Source organism: Pleurodeles waltl, chromosome 11, assembly GCF_031143425.1.
Source record: "Pleurodeles waltl isolate 20211129_DDA chromosome 11, aPleWal1.hap1.20221129, whole genome shotgun sequence".
NCBI lineage: Eukaryota > Metazoa > Chordata > Amphibia > Caudata > Salamandridae > Pleurodeles > Pleurodeles waltl.
The window spans coordinates 79,606,492-79,629,850 of record NC_090450.1 but is presented as its reverse complement, the minus strand read 5'-3'; the positions used below and the strand labels follow the sequence as shown (position 1 = coordinate 79,629,850).

The following is a 23,359-nucleotide window of genomic DNA, read 5'->3' as shown; positions in this document are numbered from 1 at the left end:
GGTTGGTTTCAGGAGCAATTTCAAGCAGAGGTAGCCAAATCTGACACTCCAACAAACCGGGTCAGCAAGTAACAGGAGAAGGCAAGCAGTGAAGGGTGGGTAACAGTGAAAGAGAAGGGGCAAGCTGCAATGGAATGCAGGTGGAAGGGATGTGTTCAGCTGGCCTGTACTACGATGCACTCTTGATGCAGTGCTACACTAGACAGTAACAAAAAGTACCTCTGCAAATGTGCAGCCAGTGGAAGGACACTGGCTGGCGGTGCTGACCAATGAGAACCAATGAAATGAGAGCGATGTGAAAGCACCTCAAGTCTGACATCCAGCGCCACTGTTGATGGGAACCACTACGACTCTGCCAGAATCCATCAATTCCAACGGTCAATGCACATTTCTTCACAGTACTAAGGCTCACACACACGCCCTTCAGGACTCCTCGCTTCTGTGGTTCAGAGGCAATGCCACTCCCAGAATCCATCAATTCTAACATTCAGTGCACTTTTTTTACTCTGTACTAAGGCTCACCCACATGCCCTTCAGGACTACTTGATTCTGTGGTTCAGAGGCATTGCCATTCCCATACTGGGCCCCACTTGCAACTTCACCAGGGCATCTCCAGGCTAACACTTGGCAACACTGGCACGCCAATACTAGGTTCCACACATAGCTCCATTAACATACCTGACTTCTGACTTTGTGTGCCTGTTACTATTCCAATACTGCAGCCCACGTACAACTCTGTCAGAGCACCTCAGCCCTACCCTGCAGCGCCCAATTATACCAATACCAGGAAATACATGGTGCTCCATTTCTCATTCCTCACCGCTGCCTTTCTGTTATTCCAGCACTACGCAGGGACACGTCTGTGTGCACACCCCCAATCCTGATCTGAAGTGCCCCAGTATTGCTATATTGGGTTTCACATACAACTCTGCTAATGCACCTCCTGCTGTTCTGCAGTGTCCCCTGCTGTTTCACACTGACTTCTGTTTGAGGACCTGGGGAGGAAATTAAATCTATTCTTAGCTGCCATCTTGTTTGGTAGGGTCTGTTTCACCTATCTCGCTCCGTTCTTTCCTTTACTCTGTTTACTCTCAATGTTTTTTTCTCCCCCACTTTTTTCTTTCCAGCTCTTAAAATCCACATGTTAACAGTTTTGCTCTTTGTTTCAACTGTTTATTTCTTCTCCTCTCCCTTTATATTATTTCCATCTTCCTCTAGCTAGCACCTCTTTCTAACTCTCAAAAAGTTGTTTATTTCTTTCCTTGTTTCGTTCCTCTTTTTTCTTCATCAGGCGTTCGTTCTTTCACTATATTTTTTTCTTCCCTTCATTCTTTCATTGTCTTTTTTATTTGCTCTTTCCTTTGACTCAGTATGCGTCTTTTCACTTTTTTTTAGATCTTTCTTCCTTCCTTTCTCTGGTGTTTTTCTTATCTTTATCCGGCAATTCACGTTTTACTTTAAATCATTATTTTTCCCGTCTGTAAGTAGAAGGCACAAGTTACTTGTCGGGACTAAAGTGTCAAAGTGTTTTTTCCATTCTGTGTCTGCGGGAAATGTGTCATTACATAAACGTCCTGGTTCTTCGCTGTTGTTTCTCTCACTAGCTCTCTTTTTTTATCTAATGTTAATTTTTCTCTATCTTTTCACACTATATTTTATCATCCTTACCTTTCACTCACTAGCTTTCTTCCCTATTTTCTTTTGTTTCAAGTTTTATTTATTTTTTATCTTACTTGTGTTTTCATTTTCTCGTTCTTTCTTTCCCTTCTTACTTTTATTTCTCTGCGACCCATTCTCTTTTTTTCTTTTGTCTGTTGTATTCCTTTTGCTTCTCTTTTTCTGCCCCATTCACTTTCTCTTCTGAGGCCTAGATATCAATAGAGCAACAGGTGCAGTGGTACTGGGGCCCAGAGACCTATGGACCTCACTGAACTCTAATTACTGCTGTATTTGCCCACCGAAATTGCAGTCAACAATTTTCCTTTCTTACTCCAGGGCCCATGACACCGTTACTAAGCCACTTGTCCTCTCCATCTTTACTCACAACTCCATCTTTCCTTTCACCCTCCAATCCGTCCCAAATGATATTTTTGTTATGGTGTTTTGAGCATTACACTCAAATGCCAAAGGTTTATTTCTGATAAAGGTTTATATGATAATTGTATATGTTTTAAGACTGAGGAAGAAGGTAAATGGAAGTGCTTTAGTTAAATGCTGGGCCACTGGAATTATATGGCAGGAAAAGATGAAATTATGAAGCAAGGTTGACCAATTTATGTGGCAAGAAAAGTCCAGTTATGAATTTACAGTGCCAATAGCTCTAACTCAAGAAAATGCCAGACCTACTGCATTGCAAATGCTTGTTTATATTCTTGCTGGCAACCCTGCCTGTTGCACTGACGTGATCACCGCTAGCAATCTTGCATATGGTAGCCACTAATGTAATATTGTCTGATGTGATCACTCTTACAACACTAATAATGTTAGTAACTCGGGATGATCTTTATTGACCATAAGTAGCCCCTTTTACAGAAAAGGCTGGAGATTGCTGCTCTAGACATCAGGGGCCTTTTTCACAAAGGCAACTTACACTTTTGTTTAAGCTTATGCTTTTGAGTATGTTTTCTACTTTTCGATATTCATAAGCTGCAATTTTGCAGTAATTAAAATTTTTGTAGTAAGCCCCGGACTACACATAACTGAACACTGGTATTACAACACTCTCCCACGAAATCAATGGCAGTAGGGACTTAAATTAAAACCCCACAGAAAATAATGTTGAATTAAATTAAATTATTTTAAATAGTTACAATATATAAATAAATATGAATAATTTGTTACAAAAACGTAAAAATATTTCATGTTGATGAATTAATTATACAATATTTAATAGCCTAATGTGCTGGACCTACAACAAAGTTCTAAGTTACTCCAGAAGTGTAAGTCGCTACAAAAGTGCAGTTTGTGAATACCGAAAAGTAGTAAACTTACTTAAAAATGTAAACTTACTCAAAAATTTATGTTACCTTTGTGTATCAGGCCATAAGTGATTTTCTTTTGATATTTCATTTTAGATTCACAAATTTATGTTGTCACCTTTCTAGGTTGTCTGAATTCCTTAGTATTCCTCGTTATTCTTGAACAAAGGCATAGCCAAGGGGAGCCCACAGGATGTTGGCCAGCAACTAGTTTCCTGTGGCCACTATAAAATAATTGACTGGAAGAGCAGGCGGTGGAGAATCGGAGGTGTGAGGAAAAGAATGAGAGCATGTGGGGACAGAGAAAAAAAGTGGTCAAATGAGCAAGGGAAGGATCATATGGGAAAGGAGGAAGGAGGCATGGGGACAAAGTAGACAGGATAGAGCTGGAGCAGCAGGGTAACTAGGAAGAGTAGAGAAAACCCAGAGGGAAATAAGGTACGTACCAAAGGGAAGGGTAGGAGGAAGAGCTGGCAGGGGAAAGGAGTGGGAGCTAAAGGGGAGAGTGGAGGACTGAGGAACAGCTGAGGAAGAATAAGGCAAAAGAATGACAAGAGTGCTTGAGAAGAGAGAGCAAGAGAGTAAAAGGACAGCAGAAAAGGGAGTAGGTCTGGATGACAAAGGTGAGGAGGATCAAAGTGTGCTAGTTAGATGTGGGATAGTAGAGGATTTAGGGAGCTTCGCATGAGAGAGCTGTCAGAGGACAAAGAAAGGAGTTGTAAAGAGAATGTAAGAGGAGTGAATGTGATGTGGCAGAAAGGATAGAGGGGAAAACTAGGTAGTGTAAATTAAGGTCAGCGAGAGAGGTAAGAGGAGGGGTGTAACATATAATGGGGATGGAGGAGAATAGGACAGAATAAAAAGGAGATGGACAGGTTCCCAATTTATTTGAAAGTCTTCCAAACGAGGAGTTTACACAGAAGTATATGTAGTTTACCACCTACTACTATTCACACTAGACCAATGTACGTTTTGCAGTTATACTATCAATAAAATGATCAGACTAAAATAATTATTTGTAAAAAATGCATATTGGCTTTTAGCCTTTACCTTCTCCAGTACAGTCTTATACATAGTCTCCAAGATCCATGCCGGTTCCCACTGCACCAACGCAATAATTGACCAGTGCCAATGAAAGACCCAGTGTCGTCGATGTGCCAGACCCTGAACAGACAACAATCTGACCTCAACCGTTATCATGCTATGAAATTACAAAACCACAACTAGTTACTTTAGTGCCTGACTCCAATCTGATGCCTCTACCACAACAGAACTCGTGTTCGGCTCTGAAGCTGCCCCTATTCCAGAAAATAGGGTCTATGAGGACACTTACCGTGTGAAGGAAGAAAAAGGGCTATTCCCCCTACACTATACCGATGATGCCCTATGCTTGGACTTACAAGACACCAGTGGGTTAGACACCTCCCCTGAAATGGATCTTGACTCACCACATGGGCCACGAAAGGAAGGGAGTTCCTTTTTCACATTGGTGATCAGTAGGGCAGCTGAGGTGCTAGATCTGCACTTGCCTTCCTCTGAGACAAAAAAATAAATGTTCAGATTGAGCTTCTCCAACCAGGGCCAACATCATCTGTGCCCTTCTTACAATATAATGATACCCTCAATTGATGATGTGATGGCAATATGAGCCAAGCCTTACTCTTGCCCGCCAGTCTGCCAGACAGTCGCTCAGTGACAGAGACATGTGCTGAATGACCCAGACTTCCTATCCAAGCACCCTACACCTGTGAACCTTATTGTGCAGGCTTCCACTGCCAAGCTTAATCCTAATTGTTTCCTAAACAATCTCTGGATAGGGAATGCAAAAGGACTGAAGCATTTGGTTGAAGAAGATTTTTTTTGCAAGCTTGGCCTTTATGTCTATAAATGCAGTAGCTGTCGGGGAGATAGACATATGCATGGTGGGGCATGGCCAGCGAGAAGGTGCTTGTGGCTCAAAAGGACTTCAGAGCTTTTGTGGCTCTGATGATACATGATTGACAGGCTGCAGCCAAGCATGCGTGCAGGCTTGGATACTTCTTATTGTATAGGCTGGGCCATTTGCATTTGTGTCATGCTTTGAAGGCACACAGTAATGAGGTTGACCGGATTTTCTAGCAATTTACAGGCATCCTTAATGGATAGGCATTTCGATGGTTCCGGACTCTTTGGAGAAAAAGTGGACTTTGCCCTAAAAATAATTAAAGACAGTGAGGCCACTGCATGCACTTTGGGGTAACTGATGCCACCAAAGCAACTTCCCCATCAATTCCATAAATTCAGCGGCTATTCCAGAAGGAAAGACTATTGTCAACATCAGCCTTCCCAACCAGTCGTACAACAGACAGTCTAGTCTTTTCGGGGTCACAGCAGACACCACATAGGGAAGCAGAGGCACAGTCCTCCAGTCCCTCCTCCTGCTTTGCAATGGCTACCAGAAGGCTTTAGTTTATCCTATGCAGCTCGTGTCAGGATGTTGGGAAGAAGGATTGAAGTCTTCCTCCCCAGTTGGAGACTCATCAGACAAATTGTCCTTACAGATCATTCACGAGGGATACGCTCTAGCATTCATTTTTCCCTACCCTTTTTTCCTCTCACATCAGAATGAATTTTAGAGGAACACTTGACAGTCCTGATGCAGAAGGTGTATCTTTTAATCTTCAAGGGTGCTATGAAGGGGTACTGTACTTAAAGAATGGTGAAGGATGCTATTCACATGTCCTCCTAAAAATGCTGACACTAGTTCAGATCTTATCGGCCCCAGGCTCAGGATACCTGATGGTGTCCCTGGATTTGCAAGATGTGTATTTCTATATACTAGTCCTGCAGACCCACATGTGTTACCTGTGAATTAATGTCGACTCAGAAGACTTCCAATTTATAGTGCTCTCCTTCAGTCCTACCTCAGCCCCTCTGGTGTTTACGAAAGGGATGGCAGTGGTTATGACCCATTTTTGGAGGTCCAGGGTACATGTATTACCATACTTCAACGACTGACTACTAAAGGCAAGCTTGACTCACTCAATCGTGGGCCAACTCCGAATGATGGATAAACCCTTGGCATTTTGTAGTTTGACTATCAACCAGCGTTTATATGTGGCTCCGCACCGTCATTTCCAGGGCAGTATGGAGCCAACTCAGAGCCACACGTCACCACCTGCCAGCACACAGGAGCACTGCTGTTAAAGTTCCCCAGCTCCAGTCTGATGCCTGGGTAAAAATTTTAAAGATGAGGAATCTGCAGTTAGAGTATCCATAGAAAAGAGTGTCACTGAAGGTAAGTAACTTATTCTTCTCTTCCATCCTAACATCCCAATAACCAGTGTCAGTGATCTTTTCCTGAAAGCCTATGTTCCTTTGAGGCCCTTCCCACGGGCTGTAATGTGTAGTCTTGTACTGTTCTAAATGAATACGCCAAAAATACAGAACAATGCTTCTTTGCTAGAATACAAATTTTAATTCAGAAAACATTTCTTAGAGAAAATAGGGAATGGTCTGTTTGCCTTTGAACAACTATACACAACTACCCTGGAACCACATGGAGATGTGAAAGCTGTTGCCCCTTCCATCTCTAAAATTAATTTACAATGCGTAACCTCTTCATCAGAACTGAACTGTTTGTCTCACCCTTTCTAAAATTAAAAGCAATGGCCAAAATTATGTCTCTGCTATTTCCCTGTTATCAATTGTGCTTAAACAATGTTTTCCACCCTTTTAGTGAAAAGTAAACCCCAAATGTATGTTGTGTATATTAATAAAATGTAAAGTTAAAGTTTCTCTTAATCTGGAATCAGATATACAGAAAATATTCCCTTTGGTTTTATATTACTACGTTCAGACAAGTTGTCTAATTAGTGGACAAACAGTTCATGTTAAATACTAGCTTTTGCTTTCAGTGAGTATGAAAAGCCATCAACTGCGAAGATCAGAAAACTCTTAATGCAGAAAGTCAAATTCTTTCATACATTGAGGGTTTTGGTATTTAAAGCTGTACAAGACTACAATAGCTGGCACACGACCAACCTTTGCTAGAAAGGAGTCTTCACTTTGGGGCAATGTGTGAAAGTAACTTCTTTTTAGCACACATACAATGATGGGAATGCGATTGCTAAATCAAGGCATGTTAGGAGAATGTCTGTTTAATAAGTAGCAGGACATTAAAAACTTTCACCTTTCAATTGCTGAGTACGCATAGTTAGAACCTTCCTATTTCAATTATTCATTTTCACATCTTGTGGATTTTTTGTCTTTGGAGTTCAACCTCGAGCTTCCTTTATGAGACCAGTAATCATTTAACACCCACCTCTACTAACCACAAGAGCAAAGTTAGTGAAGGGTATCTATCATTCATCCATTCATGGATGTATTTGTTTATTTATTTGTTTATTTGTTTGCAGTTCTGCATAGTACAAAGTAGATCTAAAAAGGTATCAGAGCAGTTTACATAAATTCACCTGTGGTTGCCCAGTAGTGCGTCATACACACATTTTCCTGATGAAAAGATCTGTAAAGGCAATATGGGGTGAACAAACCCTAAAGATGTGACAAAGTGATTCAGATGAACTTATAGTTGGTGCCCAGTATTACATCCCGTAAAACATAATATTTTCAGACGAAACAGATCAGGCAAAGCAATGTCTTTTACTTTGTCTTTTACTTTTGGGTGATTTAAAATGTCTATATAATACTTCTAAGTTCAACAGGTGGCTTTCTTGGAAGAGTTAGGACTGGAGATGTGTGTGTGTGTGTGTGTGTGGTGTTTGGGGAAGCCTCAACCTGCCAGGAAGTGATTTACCATTAGAGCTAAAAACTCCATCTTTGCCAGTGTTTTCACCATGCTGAGGTATTGTATAGGTCTTGTACAACAGGTCACACCAGGCGAAGGCATTCCGGTAACAATTAAGAATGAATGAATGATTCATGTTGTGTCTGCGTCAGGCTTTGTATTTCCTGGTCCTTCAGTAGAAAATCAAGACAAAACTGCCTGTCAGGAACTGAGAAACCTCACTGAATCCTATTCTTAGTGTCTTGAGGAAAGGCTGATTCCTCTCCGCAGTCACGGTGCCACCATGAACAGAGTAATATTATTGAAAGGTTTGAACTGGCTTCTTAAGATGGTCCCAGTTAGAAGAAAAGAGCACAAAATGTAAAATAAACCTCCTTGGCAATCTAGTAACTTTTGACTTAAACTGAAGATAAGCACTGAAGTGATCTGCAAGGACCTGTTTCCGCCCGAGATCAGTAAGGAGAAAAGAGCCAGATATAAATCCAGAAGCAGAATCCAGTTGATTTCCAGAATCCAAAAATCAAGAACAAGAATAGCAGTAAAATTGCAAAGAACACACAGAAAAACCAGGAAACAAATTCTTTGCCAATCATCTTCCTCTTATGATCAGATCCTTCATTTTAAACAAGAACTGATATCACAGATGGACAGCAATACTTTTTTTTGAGAATCAAGACGTACTCATTATCATCAGGCTATGACCCCTGTGCAAGAGAGGGAACGTCAGAAAGAAGGAGGAAGAAAAAAAACTGAACCAGCAGCGGGAGGGACAGGCGGCGGGGACGGGGGAAATAAAATATATATATTTTTTAAAACATACATGCTCCTTCTCCAATCGAGGATGACCGCCTTGATCCTCTTCGATGGTGTTGGTGTCCCAGCAGTTCCTGCGATACCAGCACAGGCTCCCCATGCAAACATGGTGCTGCTCTCATGCTATACCTAGCATGAGAGCAGCATCAGGATTGATCTGAGCATCTTGGTCTGCCACTCAGACAGTGCACTGGACTCTGTGCAGTTTCTTCAACCCGGTTATGCAACACAGCCACGTTGGAGAAACCTAAGTGCGCATGTCCCCTAAGACTGGCGGACAAACTGAGTTAGAGATGTGCTTGTGTTTAATCTGGTATAATAGGATATTATACAGAATGTGCTGCCCATAATATGCAATGTTGGCATCACCCTTGGGCTCCAACTATTAGATCATCCCTTGGTTCCAAGCAGAACTTTTTAGAAGATATCACTTCTTCAAAACATGGGGATGTTTTAAGAGCAAAAAGCCTAGACAAGAGGTTCTTTCTAAATAAACTTTTGTCTCTTCTGTTTTCAGCATTCTTTTGTTGAGTTCCCTGAAACACAATTTTGCAGTTGTTTCTTTAACACATATGCTGCTTTGAAAAATTGATCCAGAAGTGCTCCAGACATGCGCCATGTCTCTGTTGTTTGTGAAGATTCGCTTGAGGATATCTTCCTTTACATTTGTTGCCGTAAGCTGCATGCTGAGCACTTGAGGAGGCCAGATCATTTCCTGGATCTGTTCTGTGCCTCAGACAGCATACAGGAACCCACTGGAGGCGTGGGAGCTGCATGAAACGTGAATGATCAAAGACTTCATGAAGTATGCCAGCCTCAGTGTGCTACAAAGGAAGATTAGGCAGACGGCCAGGAGGACCTAGAGGTCACTATGGCATTGAGGATAATAGTCAATGTGAGAGAAGAAAGGCTCCATGATGGCTTTTCAATTACTTCAAATAAAATCTGATGCAATGGCCTCTCTGTACTAGGTCAATGTAAGTGTGAGGGTGGAAATAAATGAGAGAGAGACGCTTGGTGAAGTATTAAGATGTCTGCAGTGTAGATACAGTTTAAAACATACCAAGAAATCTCACACTGATATCTTCCACCAGTTTCTGATAGCATTTGATGTCATAGACTTTCAAACAGAGTACAGGGCTCGGTTGGTTTGCAGTTTAGGTCCCGCTCTGCAAATTCCTATGCATACCTTCATACATACAGATGTCTTGCATTTCCTACACTTATTACCAAAGGAAGGCAGCAAATCATATCCTTTGATTTACATTAATGACGAAGAGGGTTTTGAAGAATGGCTGAGAAAATGTGACCAGAGTGAGATACACCCCACGGCAGATCATTTACTTTATTGAAACACTTACATAGCACTCTGGCGGCGTAAGGCTAAACGATGGGTTGCCCTTGTAGAAAGGGGTGAGGGGCCCGTGAGGCTTCCGTATCTCATAGATATTCATTGAACTTGGGCCTAATGGACCCCCCTTGAAGGGCTGAGGCCACACTGGAGGGTATGTGGCCCCTTGTTCCACAGGAGCTGCAGGGGCTTGTGTTAAGCCCTTGAGGACTATTAAGGTGTAAAGGCACTTTACAGAGACTGAGAGGGATAGATCAGTTAAAAGGAATTGCATTATTGTATGTTATTAGAACATGGGATGTGACAACCAACACGCAGTATAAATATGTATGCATAACTGATGAAACAAGAGGTCAACGTAGTTAAAAAAGAATGAATGAGACTCTTAGTAAATGTCACAGCCTGAAGAATAAGTGAAGGAGAGAGGAAATATTTGAAAAGGGAAGCTCTTATTTCCTTCCCACAGGCCAATGGGGATGGGAGCTTGACATCTGGATTCTAGATGGTAACGAGGGATACATGTTTTTAACTTAGGACCTCTAGCAGTGATTCCTTTCTTCTAAGCCCTCTGGAGACCCCTGAGGTGATAAGGAGTTTGGTCTAGGTGTGGGAGGGAGTTGTGAACTGCCGTATGGTGAGTGTGCAGTGTTGAAACTCGCCAGAGCTAGAAGCGACTGGAGGCCTCCAAGGATGTGGTCATGTGGTTGGATTTTGTCCTTTATGGACAAGACTGCCAGCTGCATGGTAGATGGCATTGGAAGGGGTCAGGTAGATGATAGAGACCCTAGATGAAACAGCATTTCTGAACTCCAGTTTTGAGATGAGAGGATGCCCTACTGTTTTCAGAAGAACCGGTGGATGAAGATGTTGGAATTCCTTGTTTAGATGTGTACGGTAGTTTGCTGCTTTAGCCATCTTCTTGATGCGAGGGTTGAATGTGAGCAGTGTCGATCATGAAGCCCAAGGATGTGGCAGACGGCGCAGGTGATTGTGAAAAGCCTTCCAGGTTGAAGAGCGACACACACAGCTTCATTTGAGACTTGGATCCAGCCAGGTAGCAAAGGTCCTTGATGCTAAGGTGGCACATTTGTGGTGTCACATGTGTGGGGAGTTTAGCTTACTAAATTAGGGAATGGGTCCGACAGTTGCCACGGTAAGATGAGTGACCACCTCAGGTAAAACCATGCTGAAACCCCTCCTTTAAAGCAGCACTGCCTGTTGGCGTAGTTGTTGAACTCGTAGAAGGCTGTGATGAATAATGCTTAGGTCTGTACACCGATCCAGCATCTCATGGACCGAAGCAGCCTTAAGGATATAAGTTGAGCAAAGTTTCCTAAAAGTTCAAATAAGCAAATGCATATTCTGGTTTTACTGTTATATCACTATATGAGTGTGTTGAAGGTAAGAAGTCATCGCATGTGGCTGCATGAAATGCTATAAAAGTCATTAAATAATGGATTAGCCGAAGATTCTGGTTCCAGTGCCAAATCGTATTTACAGGTGGGCGGAGGGATGTCGTGCATTAAGAAGCCGCCAGCTACGTGCTTGCATAATCAATAAATAATGGTTGAATCTATAGATCAACCAACACTAACAATATCCCAGGTATATCAACTGTTTTGAACTTATGAAAAAGCGTATTAAAGGTAGGACTCCCTAAACAGGGGGGCACATCTCTTCCTCCCGTGTTTAACCTTCAGTGACCTTCCTTCCACAGGTTACTGGCCCAACTGGACGAGACGGAAAGAGCCTTTGACGAATTTTGGTCAAGACATAACTTGAAACTGGAACAATGCCTTCAGCTCCGCCACTTTGAGCAAGATTTTCGGGAGGTATGTTCCCCAACAAGCACAGGCTTGCCTTTTTTTGGTGCCCAGGTAAACCAAGCGCCACTCCCAACATGTCAAATTAAATTCTGCAATATCCGTGCTATTTTGCTGCTGTTACGGTTGCAGTCAGTGGCTGACGCATTGTAGATACGATCACCGCCGAAGGTAAAAAGATCTCACGGAGTGGTGGTTATGTTAATCCCGCAGACGATATTTGCAAATTCTGTGACCAAACAAACAGACTCTGCGATTCCAGGAAAAGATATTAATGAATCATGAAAAGGCTGACGTTGTGGCGAGAAAGCACAGGGCAAGTCGTGGCCCCAGAGGGATAGAAGAATGTATGTGTTGTTTATATAGTGAAATGAGTATTATGCAAACCTCGACACTAGCACGGCGCATCTGGAGTGAGCCCTGGATTACAATTAATGATGGAAGATGGAGTCTGTGCATACTTACCTATGGTGCGGCAGGGTTTGTACTACTGAATTTCGAGGTTATAAATGCCGTGGACAAAATGTCAACGACCAAACTACCAAAGGTAAGGAGGATGAATAGACTTAGGCCCATATTTAAACCTTTTTAGCTCCGCGTTAGCGCCGCTTTTTGACTCAAAAACGGCGCAAACTTACAAAATACAATTGTATTTTGCAAGTTTGCGCCGCTTTTGAGTCAAAAAGCGGCGCAAACCCGGCGCTAAAAAAGTATAAATATGGACCTTAATATTTCTAACTCCACATCTACATACATTAAAGACGTATATATCCCCAGGTACCTCTATGTGTAGTTAGGTATAAAAAATCTATTCTTACCTTTTGATATTTTGGATTTGATATTTTGTCCTGGATATTTGCTTCCCTCCATATTCTCTATTGGATATTCCAGGTGCACACTGTGGGCAGTGGCTTAACCAAACTGAAGGGGGGGCCTCCTGCAAAGAACATGGAGGGGACCCCTCCGGACTCACTCACGCCAGGTGCTGTGCTGAGGGTGCCCCCTGGAGGTCTCCCCCCCTCCGAACCACAGGGGCTGCGAGGGCCTTTGTTACGCCAATGACTGTGGGAGGTAAAAGGGTCAAGGAAGTCCTGGCGGAAGAATAATAAGAAGATCTGGGCCTCTTAGCTCCCGATAGGACTAACCAGATTTCCCGGCCCCATCCTGATCAGAACTCCTGTGGAAACACCACTCATCCGCTGAGTGAAATTCAAAACTAAAATATGGAAGAATATGTTGGAAAATACAGATTCCTGTATTGTGCTTTGCAAAATCTTGTAATGGGGAATCATTTTTCTCGCCCCTGCCCCCAAGTTACAGATGCTTGCAGTATTGGTAAATCCATGGTTAAGGGGGAACCCGATTCTGAACCACATGTGATTGGTCCCCTAAAGGTAAACTAGAAGTTACACTGGAAAATAGTTTACTGTAACGTTTAAAGCAAATAGCGCACAATGAGATCCAACTTGAATATTAACTTTATGTCCTTTACAAGCTGGAACTATTAGGCACTTTCAAATTCTTACCCCAAACAATCCCTAACATATCAATAAAACTACAGCTACTGATGACATTAAGACTTCCCACAGGCAAGTTCAGAGTGGCCAACTATCTGCTACTTAAATTGATTGACCACACCAAGTAAACCCGCGCCGGGCTCTTCAGAAAGGGTCCATACTTACACCAATCATCATGGGACAGAGGTGCGCTCTTCAACAGTGGCAAGGACTCTTTTGCGTAGGTAGAGGTCCAGAACTGGCTGTCAATGGTTTTAGGTCTTTCCTACTGTCGGAACTTGTGGGGCCACAGAGCAAGCAGTGTCTACTGGACCTCAAGGGAGGGGCCTGGGCCATTTGCCACTGTGGCTCTCCAACCATGGCCAGGTCCAACCCCTCCAACCCTTAGGTAGCGATAACAAGCATTCGTAGGCTTCACAGGGACATAAAGTGGAGTTCTGCAAATTCACAACTCAACAATCGCACAGCAGTGCAATAACTTATTTCCCCACCAAGTGCTTTGCTTTAGAAGACAAAAGTACCCAGTTACACACACATAAAATGGTCTACAACACAGGAAATACTAACAGGCACAACTAGAGGTATTGATGCTAGCATACTGCATCTTGGGAAGCCACCCCCCCCCCCCCTCTTTTTGCCAGGTGCCCGTCCTCTAGTAAGGCTAGGCAGGTTCCCCCTAGTGTTGTATAGTATATACAGCATGAATAAAAGCTAATTGGCAGATTATTCCTGTTCAGGATAAGCAGCACCCAGTTCTGTGCAGTCCATTTTAGAATCTTATGAATTGCAGGTCTCACTGTTCAAATCTCGGCTGGTGGGGAAACAGCAACATGCGCCTTCACTTTCTCCCACTTCTGGAAGGAGACACACTGTTCACAAGCATTGTCTATGTCAGTCCAGGCAGGACATACAGGATACAACAGGGGGCTGCAATTCAAAGTCCTCCATCAAGAACACAGGTTCTTGAACTTGCAGTGGCCCGTCAGTATGGAAAAGGTCCCTCTTGGCTTCCAACCATTTCTGGTTTATGTGATGAAAGGTTGCTCTCCCTTCACAGCACTCCTCCATCAAGGCTATCAGGCTCCTTCTCTCTCTCAGAAAGGAGGATGACTTCTAGGCACTTCTGGTTAGATGACAATTTCTTCCAGAAAGGCTTCAGATGATGTGCCCTCATCTCTGGAAAGTCGACTGTCAAGCAGAAACTAGCACAGCAGTACTCTAATTACTCTGCGGAACACTCCCTTTTTTGGTGATAGAGAACTTGGAATTGAAACGACAAGTGGGTCAGTTATCCCTCGTTCATAGAGTCAAAGCAGACATGTTCAGTGAAACCACTGTCTGCAGTTTTAGAACCAGTGTAAGGTTGTTCTTCCTTCAAGTGTTCTTTGCAGTCTGCTCGCAGATGCAGCCTTTGTGTGGAGTGATACTCGCCACAGAAGAGTAGTCTTTAGTCTGGAGCACCCACAAAAGAGACCCAAAGATGTGCGAGCTGTCTGCACCTGGCACTCATCAGCCACAAATGTATGAGTGATCAGGGGAAAAACAAAACACTATCCACACTTGAGGGGTCCCTTTAACTCTAAACAACAGAGACTATGGGCTCAGCCTTCACCCACACCACCTACCAAATGGCAAGGCTTACAGGAAGACTAATCAACAAAGCTTCTCTCAGCAAAGGGCCTAATTGAATTACCTAGGAACCACTGCCCATGCCCACTGCCATCAATTCTGTGCCAAAAGGTGATTGCTTGTTCCTCAGTGCTGCATACTATCTCAGACGCGTGAGTGCAGAGAAAGGCAAGAAGACACAGATGGGCTCAAGGGAGACTCAAAGGACCAGGGTTCCCAGCAATCCACAATCCCCACCCACTGACATCGGTTCCTTACCAAGAAGCACTTGCCTCTTCCGTAGTGCGGGATACTAGGTCAGAAGCTCGGTGACAGGACAATACCAGGAGGAGCAGGAGGGCTGAAGGTAAACCCTGCCCATCGCCATTGATACTGCACTAAAATGTGCAAGCCTCTCCTGCAGGACTGCCCTAGAGATGTACAGCCATTAAGAGACCAAAAGAGGCTGGGCTGGAACCACTCTTTTTGCCTTTCCATTTTAGGTTTTTATAGTTTGAGATGGAAAAAGGGAAGCTCCTGTTACAACAACCAAACTTGCAAACGTCATAAATGATGAAATTGTTCATTTGGAACTGGGCATGAATGACATACAGTAATCTAGCACTAGGGAGAGCTTTGCGGATGTTAAATCCCTTTCAAAAGCCCTTTTTATTAGAAATACCTGTAAGGTTGTAGGACGATCCACCTCTACTGGAACACTCTTGTTTTTTTATCTGTTTATTATTTTTTGCTACACAAACATTATCACATTTTAAAGCTTTTATCACTTATCCTCAATATTTTCTCAATTCAGTATACCTAGAGAATATCTTAGGAGTTGGCAGTGTTATTCGTGTCCAGATTCACAATGTCTCGTAGTACTGTCAACATTCATATTGTTTAGGCCAACATATATTGAACCCATCAGAACACTCTAGCTTTTGTATTTGGCTCCTAATTCACCAAACAGGTCTCTATAAAGAGCTCTAGTGGCCCAAGTGCGAACTCAGGTGTTAAGAATTGGAATCCTTAACCTTTCCTTTAGAGTTTTTTTAGTTAGTCATTAGAGTTTGTTTGACCCCATTTTCAAGTGGATTGATGATAGACTATGCACCATCAAATCATTGGTGTTGCGGCTGTGCGACGGGTGCAGTTGCACCCGTGACAGTGAAAAGCTCCATGGGACCGAGGCAGGGGGCCCCTGCAATGCCCATGCCATTGGCATGGACATTGCAGGGGCCCCCTGGGGCCACACGACTCCCCTTTCTGCCAGCCTTTTCATGGCGGTTCTTACCGCCATGAAAAGGCTGGCGTGAGGGGGACTTGTAATCCCCTGGGCAGCGCTGCCCTGGGGGATTTAAACCGCCGGGACCAATGTGGCGGGAAACCACCAGTCCCGGCGGGGTGACCGCGGCGCTTCCGCCGCGGTCGTAATACCCCTGGAAGCACCGCCAGCCTGTTGGCGGTGCTTCCTCCAAAACAGCCCTGGTGGTCGAAGACCGCCAGGGTTGTAATGACCTCCTTTATCTTCCTAAATTAAATGTCATTCTAATAGTCTTTTTGACGGCCCCTTATCCTATAGGATTCTTTCATCTACAAAGCCCAAACACTTCTAGCTTCCCAGTTCTTCAATTACCTCCTCAAGCCACTCTACATTGTGGTGCTGGTATGTTCCACCTTTGTCTCAAAATCAGAGGGAGAACTTTGCTCAGCTAAAAACCAAGTTTATACACAAACATTAGGCACATCTGGTAGGTAAACCCATCATGCTTGAAGAGGTGAATATGGCGAACCTGACTTGTCCTTCTCCTTAAACAATGACAAGTGTCTTTGTGGTGGCAATTTTCAAAAATCCATCTATGTTATGAAATGTTTTCTTGCATGCTAATCGGTTGGGCTGCAAGCAGTTCTGTATTAAAGCTTCCTCTGTTCCTCTTAAAACTGTTATTTCTAGGAGCCTAGAATTTTACCCACCTTTCAACATAATTTACCTACCCCCAGCATCCACACTAAACAGTTTCCTGTTATTATCTTCATATCTGTCTCCTAGCAGATTTGCTTCACTGAAGTCACTGGACCCTAACTATTGACTAAACTTAAGTCAGTTTCATACAAAGGATATGAACAGATGTCCTTAGTCATGTGTTATGTCTTTAACTTTTAATAGTATTGCCTATGTTAAACTGTTTGTGTTAATTGTTCAGGGCTATGGGTTTAAAATCCTGGAACATTGCGTGTAACCAATATAAATTGCTTGCTGAGGACATGCACATCTTTATTGAGCAGTATAATATTATTGCTCCCCAGAAGACTTGGGCAATTAGATCATTATTTAGATGGTTACTCCACCTTTGCTATCCCTCCTACTGCTTCCTCTTCAGGGAGAGCAAAAGGTGGCTGAAACAAGTGGCTTGGTGTCTCTCTTAGGTGTAACATTAATATTATACCCACCGGGACTGCTACTATTCAGGCTTTGATTGTTGACTTCAGAAATTATCTCAAACTCTCTTTAAATCATTTTGTAACAATGTTTTTACTTTATCTTGATTCATCAACTTTTGAGACTAACTAGAATTATAGATGAGAAATGTCCACTGATAACTACAAGTATGGTAGATGTATTTCATTCACATTGGTAGGAGACTTCAATGCCAAGTTGGATATATGTGTCTTGACAGAGAAGTTGATGATCAATGTTATCTGCTCATGGCGGAGGCAATGCTGCTATTTAAAAGCTACCATCAGAAAGAGACCTCTCTAGATTTTGTCACAGAAGTAACCTTGTGAATATGAATGATAAACCCATATCTTCATGCTTACCTACTCCCAAGTTCATCACCCGTGCAAGTAATAATATCTTTGTCTCAGAACATTTGATGGAATCTATTTGGACTCACTCCATAATTCCCTGTGCTTATAATGATCACCACCAACTGAGTTAGACCCTTCTGACACACTATTGCAAAATACCAACACATAACATCAAGCCACACAGGGAGGTGATTAAGGACAGTGATTTGAGGTTATGATTGATATGAACAAACCAGACACTGTGTTTAGAAACATGCGGGCTACTGCATATGAAAATATCACTATAAACCTTGAACATTGTAGCAGTTCTGATGCTATATTGTGCTTGTTTGGGGATATTTTAATTACTGTGAACAATCTGTTATGTCCACATGGCCTTACTCCTCTACCCCAAATAGTTTGATTGTTAATATTTCCAGACCAATCATAATATGCACCCCACTTTGAAGTGTTCGCCTCGTATTAAAGAAGGAATTATTAATAATACGTGTGGAATGATCTGAGAATAGCTACTAATCATAAATATTCATGTGCTTTTTTGGAGGGCTTTGAGCAGTCTATTCCTTCAGAAAGATGACAGCTCACCATTGGCTGCCCATTTCTTCACTTAGTTACGGACATCACATTTTAGTAGCATTATAGTCCAGTTTCAGCCACACATCATTGATAAGCCCATTATCACAGCCAGTAAATTGTTTTTAATATGTGCAGGTTGTAAGGCACTTAAGCGCAGTCCTTCAGGTAAAGCTTCCAGCTCAGACAGTGTTGCAAAGACCTTTATAAAAAAGAATATTTATTTATGGCCTTCTATAGTGGTTAGAGTTTTCAACATTGCTAATAATCCTCTGATACCTTCATCTTGGTCTCAATCAAAAACTGTTGCAATTTATAAGAAGGTAGACGAAGAGGGCCGCACTGTTATTGAGCAATCTGATTGAATTGATTATTCAAGTTGCTGGCAGAGTTATTATGAATAACATTTAAATTTGGGTCCAAGAAAAAGGTATTCTTGTGCAGATTAATATGCCCCTTAGGGGACCCTTACCACTCACATTTATGGCTCTTAGTTCCACCTTTGATCCTATTAATAGGGCTAGCCTATGGTTCATTTTGGCTAATATAGGAGCGAGCAGCAAGAGTATTAATTTTCCTAGATGCCTGTACTTAGAACTGCTTAAGTTAGGTTTGGACCAGCTCGAGAATGTACGGGTAGTTTTGGCCTAGATAAGTGGGTGCATCCTGGACCCCATTTTGTTTACATTAATCAAAAGTGATTTGGTGGGTTTGTAATGTAGCTAGGCACAGGATACTCCAGACCTAGCCATTATTGCTATACTTTTTATATGCGGATGATGCAGTGCTTATGGCTGCTGACAGCCTTCAGAAACTGGTCGACTGCTATGTATCTTTTAAGGACCATCATGACCTGCACACAAATCTCATCAAGTCGTATGTGTTGACAACGGGGTCTAACAACACAAGATCAAAAATTTCTGTATTAAAAATCATACTCTTGAGAAAGTTTGGGATTCTTTCCATCTTGGCAGACTATTTTCTGCTTTCGTCTCATCTTTTGGTGTCAAGGAGACCTAACTTACCTAATTCCAGGGCACTGTTCTTTACATTTTACAACTAGGTTGGACAACAGATCATGGACACACATTTTGGATATTTATAGAAGCAAATGCATTGGATCTGTCTGTTAATGCTACTGGGGCCTGGGGTAACTCAAACATTGTGAGGCTGCAGACACATGAAAATAAATTCTGAAGACAATTTGTGGCACTTCCTCATAGCATTCCCCGTCATATCTTGCTCTGAAGAACTAGGGATGAGTTACCTGGGGGTTGTTTTTAAATTGTCACTGGTATTAAAGTGTCAATCTGAACAAACCCTGTTACTCAGTTGAATTGTGAAATCATGACTGCCTGAGTCTGGACGCCCACTCCAAAAATCTGTGGTTTAAATATATTAGAGACATGTGCTAGAAGCTTTGCAGGCCTGAATTAGTTAAGTCTCCATGGCTCATTGATAAGAAATGCAAACACTTAGGGCCTGATTCACTAAAGGCCTCTGCACCCATGGCAGAGGCCTCGCAGACGTGGAGAGTCTCCGCACTTAGGGCAAAATCTCCACAATGTGAATTCTCATTGTGGAGATTTTGCCCCGAGTGCGGAGGCTCCTGCAACAAAGACATTTGTCCCGAGGCGCTGTAGAGTTATGTGAGCCACCCATTAGATACATGTTGCTATTAAAACATCTGAGAGATGGAGGTGTCCTTTCATCTGGTCTTGAATGAACCCTGTTTATTAATGAGGTCCAAGATGTGCCTCATTCAGTCTATGCTCTTGTTTCCTAAAGGATAGGCGCATGCTTGTTACTTTATTCTTTGCAGTTGTGACAATAGTTCTACCTAAACACTGATGCACTGTATCTTTTTTGTGCTTCATATACGTCTGTCTTTCAGAAATATCTGGTATCCCTGTTGGATTATGGGGGCAGTGTAGGAGGCTGGCCTGGCTTGAAGTGGGTACCAGAGGTACTTACACCTTGTGCCAGGTCCAGTTATCCCTTATGAGTGTAGAAGAGGTGTTTCTAGCAGCTTAGACTGATAGGAGGTAGCTATGGCAAAGCAGCTTAGGCTGAACTAGGAGACATGCAAAGCTCCTACTATACCACTTATATCATATGCACAATATCATGAGAAAACACAATACACCAGAATTACTAAAAATAAAGGTACTTTATTTTTATGACAATATGCCAAAAGTATCTCAGTGAGTACCCTCAGTAAGTACTATACACAAGTTATATGTACACAAACCAAAATTAGGTAAGTAAGAGCAAGAAAAGTAAAGCAAACAGTGTAGAATTACAATAGGTTGAAATAGGAGCACATAGGGATAGGGGCAACACAAACCATATACTCCAAAAGTGGAATGTGAACCACGAATGGACCCCAGACCTATGTGAGCTTGTAGAGGGTCGCTGGGACTGTAAGAAAACAGTGAGTGTTAGGAAAATACCCCACCCCAAGACCCTGAAAAGTAGGAGTAAAGTACACCTACTACCCCCAGAGAGCACACAAGTTATGATAGGGGGATTCTGCAGGAAGAACAAACACCAGCAGTGCACTGACAACAGATTTCCAGACCTGAGTACCTGTAAGACAAGGGGACCAAGTCCAATAGTCACGACAGTGTCTGGGGGGGGGCAGGAGCCCAGGAAACCCCAGCTGAAGGTGCAAGGAAGCTGCCACCGGTTGGAAGAAGCTTGGAGTTCTGCAAGAAAGAAGAGGACTAGGAACTTTGCCTTTGGAAGACAGATGTTCCACGTCGCGATGAAGCTTGCAGAGATGTTCCCACGCAGAAAGACCGCAAACAAGCCTTGCTAGCTACAGGTAGAGGTTTTTGGGTGCTGCTGAGGACCAGAAAGGACCAGGATATCGCCTTTTGCAGGAGGAGACAGAGGGGGCGCTCAGCAACTCAGAGAGCCCTCACAGAAGCAGGCACCACCCGCAGATGTACCCCAACAGGCACTTGGAAGAAGAGTGAATCGGAGTCCACGCGAAGTTACAAAAGGGGGTCCCACGACGCCAGGACAACTCAGAAGGTGGTGCACTGCAAGACGGAGTGCTGGGGACCCAGGCTTGGCTGTGCACGAAGGAAATCCTGGAAGAGTGCACAGGAGCCGGAGCAGCTGCAAATCAAGGTACACAGCTTTGCAGTCTAGCGTGGGGAGGCAAGGACTTACCTCCACCAAACTTGGACTGAAGGGTCACTGGACTGTGGGAGTTACTTGGACAGAGTTGCTGTGTTCCAGGGACCATGCTCGTCAGGATGAGAGGGGACCCAGAATACCAGTGATACAGTCTTTTGGTGCCTGCGTTAGCAGGAGGAAGATTCCGTCGACCCACAGGAGATTTCTTCGGAGCTTCTGGTGCAGGGTGAAGGCAGGCTACCCCCAGAGCATGCACCACCACGAAACAGTTGAGAAAGCCGTCAGGATTAGGCACTACAATGTTGCTGGTAGTCGTCTTGCTACTTTGTTGCGGTTTTGCAGGCGTCCTGGAGCAGTCAGCTGTCGATCCGTGGTAGAAGGTGAAGAGGGAGGTGCAGAGGAACGCTGGTGAGCTCTTGCATTCGTTATCTGAAGAATTCCCCAGAGCAGAGACCCTAAATAGCCAGAAAAGGAGGTTTGTCTACTAAGGAAGGAGGATTGGCTACCAAGAGAGGTAAGAGCCTATCAGAAGGAGCCTCTGACGTCACCTGCTGGCACTGGCCACTCAGAGCAGTCCAGTGTGCCCCCAACACCTCTGTTTCCAAGATGGCAGAGGTCTGGGACACACTGGAGGAGCCCTGGGCACCTCCCCTGGGAGGTACTGGTCAGGGGAGTGGTCACTCCCCTTTCCTTTGTCCAGTTTCGCGCCATAGCGGGGCTGGAGGATCCCTGAACCGGTGTAGACTGGCTTATGCAGAGATGGGCACCATCTGTGCCCATCAAAGCATTTCCAGAGGCTGGGGGAGGCTACTCCTCCCCAGCCCTTCACACCTATTTCCAAAGGGAGATGGTGTAACACCCTCTCTCAGAGGAAATCCTTTGTTCTGCCTTCCTAGGCCAGGGCTGCCTGCACCCCAGGAGGGCAGAAACCTGTCTGAGGGGTTGGCAGCAGCAGCAGCTGCAGTGGAAACCCCGGAAAGGCAGTTTGGCAGTACCCGGGTTCTGTGCTAGAGACCCGGGGGATCATGGAATTGTCCCCCCAATACCAGAATGGTATTGGGGTGACAATTCCATGATCTTAGACATGTTACATGGTCATGTTCAGAGTTATCACTGTGACGCTATACATAGGTAGTGACCTATGTATAGTGCACGCGTGTAATGGTGTCCCCGCACGCACAAAGTCCGGGGAATTTGCCCTGAACGATGTGGGGGCACCTTGACTAGTAGACTTCCAAAGTTCTGCTTAGGTTTCTGCGGCTGGCACTATTTAATGTCAGCAAACCGAATGCAAAGGCTGCATAGTCCTGAATCCACCTCAGGTCTCTTTTATCCACTCTCAAACACTCACTGCCCCTTTACATCACTCCTCTTGCAGGCTTCTCCCCTTTTATCTCACTCCTGCAGGCCACGGCTTTCTCTCTTTTTGGCGTTTTTTCCTTATTTCTCCTGCTCCTTCTTTCGACTTTGTGAGTTTTTCCCTCTCTTGCACTTGGGAAAAGCCTGGAGAGAAAAATAAGTGCTGATCCCCAAAAATGAGTACCAATAGACCCCACCAGCTTAGAAAAGCACTGCCCACATGGCTAACAGAGTGCTTTACAGGTAGCAAAAGTGTATATAAGCCCACAATTAGAAGGTCTGGGCAGCATCCCACTGAGAGGCAAGTTTTTATCAATGTAATCCTGTGTAATTGCGTTTTCTCAACCTCAGATTCACTTTAAGATGACAGGAGAGTGGTTTCTGTCAGATCAGCGATCACAACATCAGAGCAGCACACTGAATTGAACGGAAAAAACAAAACTATTGTTAGAAAACTCGAGACAGTGTTTTCCAATTTTCAAGATGTGATGTGAGCAGCCTGCAGACATTTCCTCTTGTAAATGTCTTTGGAAGAGCAGTGTCCCAAGCTCTTTCTCTTGAAATTCGTAATGAAGGGAATATCCGAATGGATA

The 23,359-nt window shown here is 43.6% G+C and overlaps 1 protein-coding gene across 3 annotated transcripts in view; it reads left to right on the top strand.

Moving 5' to 3' along the window:
• Positions 1-23,359, top strand: part of MCF2L2 (MCF.2 cell line derived transforming sequence-like 2) — a 1,607,631-nt gene that overhangs the window by 456,619 nt on the left and 1,127,653 nt on the right. For all 3 annotated transcript variants that reach the window (XM_069213109.1, XM_069213110.1, XM_069213111.1), the window contains exon 9: positions 11,646-11,760. In XM_069213109.1, coding sequence (XP_069069210.1) covers positions 11,646-11,760 — 115 coding nt within the window. The remainder of the gene's footprint in view (positions 1-11,645; positions 11,761-23,359) is intronic.